Genomic DNA, 5152 nt, shown 5'->3' on the forward strand with positions numbered 1-5152 from the left:
GCTGGTGAGAGAGAGACGTCTCGGTTGACGTTTCTGTGTAGGATGGGGCTAGCCCAACGAAGTGATTAAATTGTATAGGCTATTAGGTTCGGGGCTTCTTCTTCCGGGCTGCCTGCGAGCAGCTTTGGGGGTGGAAGATGCCTGGACGTGTAATGTTAATTCTTGCCTGTGACCCTTTGAATAAACCAGCACGGTTATATTTTTTATATATCCAAGTGGTCTGAGTCGTCCCTCTGAGTTCCTGGTTTGAAAGAACCGGACGTGGCTTTATAATAGAATAAAGCCTTTACTGCTTACACAGGGCTCATTCTCAGCTCATCTATCATGACAATAGAGGACAGCATGTTCTACTGTGTGTTTACACAGTTCACTTCAGGGAGGCACAGTTCATATATCAAACAGCATAATTCTAAAATAGAATGTACACAGAGAATACAAAATGTAGATTCATAATTTCCATCACAACCAAAGGATTAATTTAACAGGGATAATCAGAGAAGCCATGAGCAGCGTGCAGCGACGGGGGCAGCTTGGCTCAACCCCTCATTACTCACATTGGGCTTTTTAGTTCCCTCCATTTTCTACAAGGAGCAGTAAAGTTAATTGAACCCACTTTTCAAGAAGCAAGTCATGGCCTTAGCAGGAGGAAAACACTAATTATCCCTAAAATGAGCAATTAGCAACATGCCCTGTGCGTGCTTTGACACTAAACAACTGTCTGATACAGTACTGCTCCAAATGGTGATTTGAGAGTTCAATGTAAAATCATTTTCCTTCCATTTACTACTTTTTGTGTTTTCTAATCACTTCCCTGATTAAACCAATTAGAGTTTCTTAACAGTATGAAGTTAATTTATGGAATGAGATTAACTCCTGACTTCCAAGATGACAACTGGCTCCAATGCAGATGCAGATGCACACTGGCTTTAAGCAGACAACACCATGTAGAGCAGGGGTGACCAATCCCATCTAAGATGGTATCTTCCAGCTTCTGACTGATTGAACACACCTGATCCAGGTAATCAGTAGTGGGTAGGGCAGAAATAGCTGGAAAACGAGCAGGGCAGCAGCCCCTGAGGACCGAGATTGGCCAACCCTGATGTAGTCTAACACCTGTAACATTTCCAGCTATCTTTGTCACAAAGGAGAGACACTCTGGCACAGTATATCAGTGTAGTGAGGCTCAGATACACATTTCCGCATTACAGAGCGCCGCTGTGGTTACGTCAGTGGCAGGGTGTGTGAAAATGTGTGCAATGTTTCTTGACAGGAAATTTCTTTCATCCTGAAAGTAGCTTTGGAAAAGAGGAAATTACTCTGATGAGGCAGGTAGAAGGAAAGCAGTATAATGAAATACCTGATTTCTATATCCTGAAATGCAATGAGCAATCCCAGCTGACACTGAGTGAGAGGCAGGACACTCCTGAGACAGGCCACCACCAGCCTATCACAAGCTGACACTTAGAGACAGACAACCACACACACTCCTTCCTGTCAGAAGAATGTGTGGTTATAACCACAGTGTGAGAGTGAGTATAACACTCCTTCCTACCTAAGCTGCAGCTTTAGACTGTGGGGAGGAAGCTGAAGTACTTGAAGACAACGCACGCAGAACATGCAAACTCCACACAGAAAAGCAGCGAGTCAACCCAGGCTGAAACTCAGAACCTTCCTGCTGTGAGGCAGGCAACAGCGCTAACCGCTGTTCCACCCATGTCAACAACAGTGAAAGATAAAAAGACGGTGGACAAGCTAGTAAGTAAGAAGTACTCATTACTATGGTGACAGAAAAATTAAGGACTGATAGCTCGAACCCAGAACCTTCTTGCTGTAAAACCACAGCGCTAACCACCGTGCTGCTGTGCCATCCTGGGACAAAGACTGATAGCTCACTTTGTCTTTGATAGATGGCTCCATCTCCTGTAGACATCTCCTACCACATGATGTTAGATTATGTTTTTACTGCGTTATGAACACAGGGCGTTGGTGCTCAAGGCTCCACGTTCTCCATCCATCAGTGCCGTGCTGCTGAGGTGTCAGAGGGATCCTCTTTGATTCCTCTTCCTTGTGATGTTAAGAGAGCACACCACACTTCAGAGTCAAAGAATCAGGTACACAGTAACTCTCCTACACCTCATGTTACTGTAGCTTTTCTCACATTATATCACCAATAAATCTCTAAACTGCTGACCTCCAAACTTCAGGTTCAGCATTTTGGTTGCTGCGATCACACGTCGTTTTTTACCTCCGTCATGGTGGAGGACACATTTTTACTGCCGTTTGTTCAGTTGGTTTGTTCACAGCATAACTCGTATGGTAATGAATGGATTTGGATTAAATATCCATTAGATTTTAGTGTTGTGCATTTATGTACCATTGTGAGATGGGGCCAATTTCAATATTTTTGCATTTAACTCCATACACAATACCTACAATACTTGGACAAAAATTGCACGATAACATCCACATAAGTTCTACCACACACTAAAGTCTGCTCTGGATCCCTGTAAAACTTTGGATATGGAACTCCACAATAATCAGATTTATAAAGACAACTTTTTACTGGGAGACAACAAATGATGCTACAGACTTACAACTAAGATCATGGGACGAGAACAATTTATTTGATGGAACTGAATCTTCAAGAATCTAAATCAGTCACTCGACTTTGTGAATCAAAACCGAATTGAATCAAGAGGTCAGTTCCAATACCAAACTCTATTTGATACTGTCACTGGTGTTGCAGTATCCAGTGAATTTGTATTCTGTAAGTGCTTCTCTATGCACAGTACTAACTTCTATTTCCAACTACGGAAAGTTCCCATGCATGCACAGTAAATGCATGTTGGATACAGAGTAGGTGAGATGGTGGTTTATTAGCTGATTGTGAGAAACAATCTGATGTTGGTTTATTTCTTTGTAGCTGATCTTTTGCCCTTCATCATCTTCTAACCTTTTTTTCAGGTTTAACCATTTTAGTTTATTATTCTTCTGACAAATTACTTCTTGCCCCTCCACCTGTCACCACAGATGCCGTCACACCCACCACAGGCCAATCTCCAGGCCTTGTTTAGTGAAAATCAAGATACCAAGCAGAATTGTTTCCGGTAGGTCATGGTCAAATATGTCAAGTAAAAGTTTTAAGTGTTAGTAGGAAGAGAAACCCAGAGAGCCTGTTGATTCATATGGGTGATGTATTTTCATTATGAATAAAAAAAGTACATTCAAACCCTCCCATTCATTCCATTTTAAGGCCTTAAAATAATTATTCACACAGACTCTCAGGTCTATGAGACTCCTGTTTGTATGTGTTTTTACATCTGACAATAACGGCTACAATCTGGATTACATATATTCACAATCACTCCGCAGCCAGCATCTATTACAGAAAATCATTTTCTTACTGTTTTAGACATCATCCCTTCTCACAGTGGCTTCACAGCTCTTTGAGAGCAAGTCCTTGAAAAGCCCAGTTCTTCTTCCATGTGTCCCCATGCACCTTTAGGTCACTTATTTTTAGCTAAGATACAATGATTGAATTTTATCATTCAGCCCAACCACCTCTTACAATCTTTGTCCCTTCACAGTCCATGTGCCCTCTTGCTGCTAGAAATTCCAGTCCCAGTGCAGTAGCTGGCACCCAGCACCTTTGTAATCCTCCTTACTGGGGTCCCAGTCCTCCCTGGGTGCTCTGGCCATCGCCGTGGTCACTTCCCCATAGACGGTAAAACTGACTGAAGTCCACATAGGGGGGAACCCTGCCCGTCTCGTCGGGCTGTGCTGCCTGACTGCCTCTCTGGCGGAATAGGCTTCCATCTCCCGAGCTGGAGCTGGAGCTCTGTGTCTGGGTGTTGGTGGACTGGAGGGTGGCTGTTGGGCTCTGATTGCTGGGAAGAGTAGAGAAGGACAGAGGTGGGTGGTTGGGTAGGGTAGCAGAAGAGGAGGAGACAGGTATGAGGATTGGAATAGATGAAGAAGTAGGAGCATCAGAGGAAAGAAAGGGGCCCATACCAGGGGTAGGGAGACAATGGAGAGAGGGAGAGGACAGGGAGGAGAAGGGGTGGTGGAAAGAGAGAAAAGGGATGTGGAAAGGGGGAAAGATGAGATCAGGGAGAGGGCGGAAAGAGGAGAAAGAGGGAGTTCAATTATAGGCTGCACAATGTCAATGGGAGTCTGGCAGGTAGCAGGATGACAAATGCTAAAGGAGTGGAAAAAGGCAAGGACAGTGTGTAGGTCACATGTTGGCAAGTCAGGGCCCATAAGGAAGAAAAATATAAATGTGAGTCAGGCAGTAAGTGCCAGAGAGGAAGGGCACACACGGGGCAAAACCCAAAGGTACAGCCACATTCAAAACAACACTCATTCTCTCATGTCCGGTCTAATTACATTACACAGGTAAAAGCAAATACACTGACATACAAAAGGCACATTCCAAGTATGCTGAGTTATCAGTTAGTCATTGGTGCTTTGCCTGCTAAGTCTCTTCAACCTGTGACAACACCCAGCTCTGTGAGTGCCTTCTAACTCCAGACAACACCCTGTAGGTTTATGTCACACAAGTGTGGTATCTGCTCCATTTTAGTTTTGACACACAAAACAGGATGTGTTGCTGTTTCTGACCTAAAATCAGGACATGAACTGACAAGACAGAATGAAATTAAATAACATGAAATCATGTCAGTGTCTTGATTATCTGTGCTCTTTGGAATGATACTCAAACTATTATATTTGAATTTGTTTTCTGAAAAATCTAAATGATATTTAATGTATTCCCTGTTAACTCAAAAGCAGAGAAACTGCTGCTTAATAAGAAAGTATGTAAGAGTGGCCAGCTAGCTGGAATGGCATCGTTCAGACTGATCTGGTTCATACTGATCTGGTTCATAACTGCCTCCCACGTCCTCAGTGAGAACCGCTGCCACCACTTTGCCATTCACTGTTTACCATTTGATGAAAACTGTTGTCATCTCCACCACCTCATGTGCTGCCTGTGTAACACGCGCTATGCTGGCGCAGCCACATGGAACACAGTTTGTTACAGTATTGTTCAAAATAATAGCAGTACAATGTGACTAACCAGAATAATCCAGGTTTTTAGTATATTTTTTTATTGCTACATGGCAAACAAGTTACCAGTAGGTGCAGTAGATTC

At 43.3% G+C, this 5152-nt stretch overlaps 1 protein-coding gene across 1 annotated transcript in view; it reads right to left on the reverse strand.

Moving 5' to 3' along the window:
* Positions 1 to 3296: 3296 nt before the first annotated feature.
* The window catches only part of tab1 (TGF-beta activated kinase 1/MAP3K7 binding protein 1), a 13304-nt gene continuing 11448 nt past the window's right edge, over positions 3297 to 5152 (reverse strand). The window contains exon 11 of the mRNA XM_020625567.1: positions 3297 to 3887. Coding sequence (XP_020481223.1) covers positions 3662 to 3887 — 226 coding nt within the window. The 3' untranslated portion in view covers positions 3297 to 3661. The remainder of the gene's footprint in view (positions 3888 to 5152) is intronic.

This window comes from Monopterus albus, unplaced genomic scaffold, assembly GCF_001952655.1.
Source record: "Monopterus albus unplaced genomic scaffold, M_albus_1.0 scaffold359.1, whole genome shotgun sequence".
Taxonomy (NCBI): Eukaryota; Metazoa; Chordata; class Actinopteri; order Synbranchiformes; family Synbranchidae; genus Monopterus; species Monopterus albus.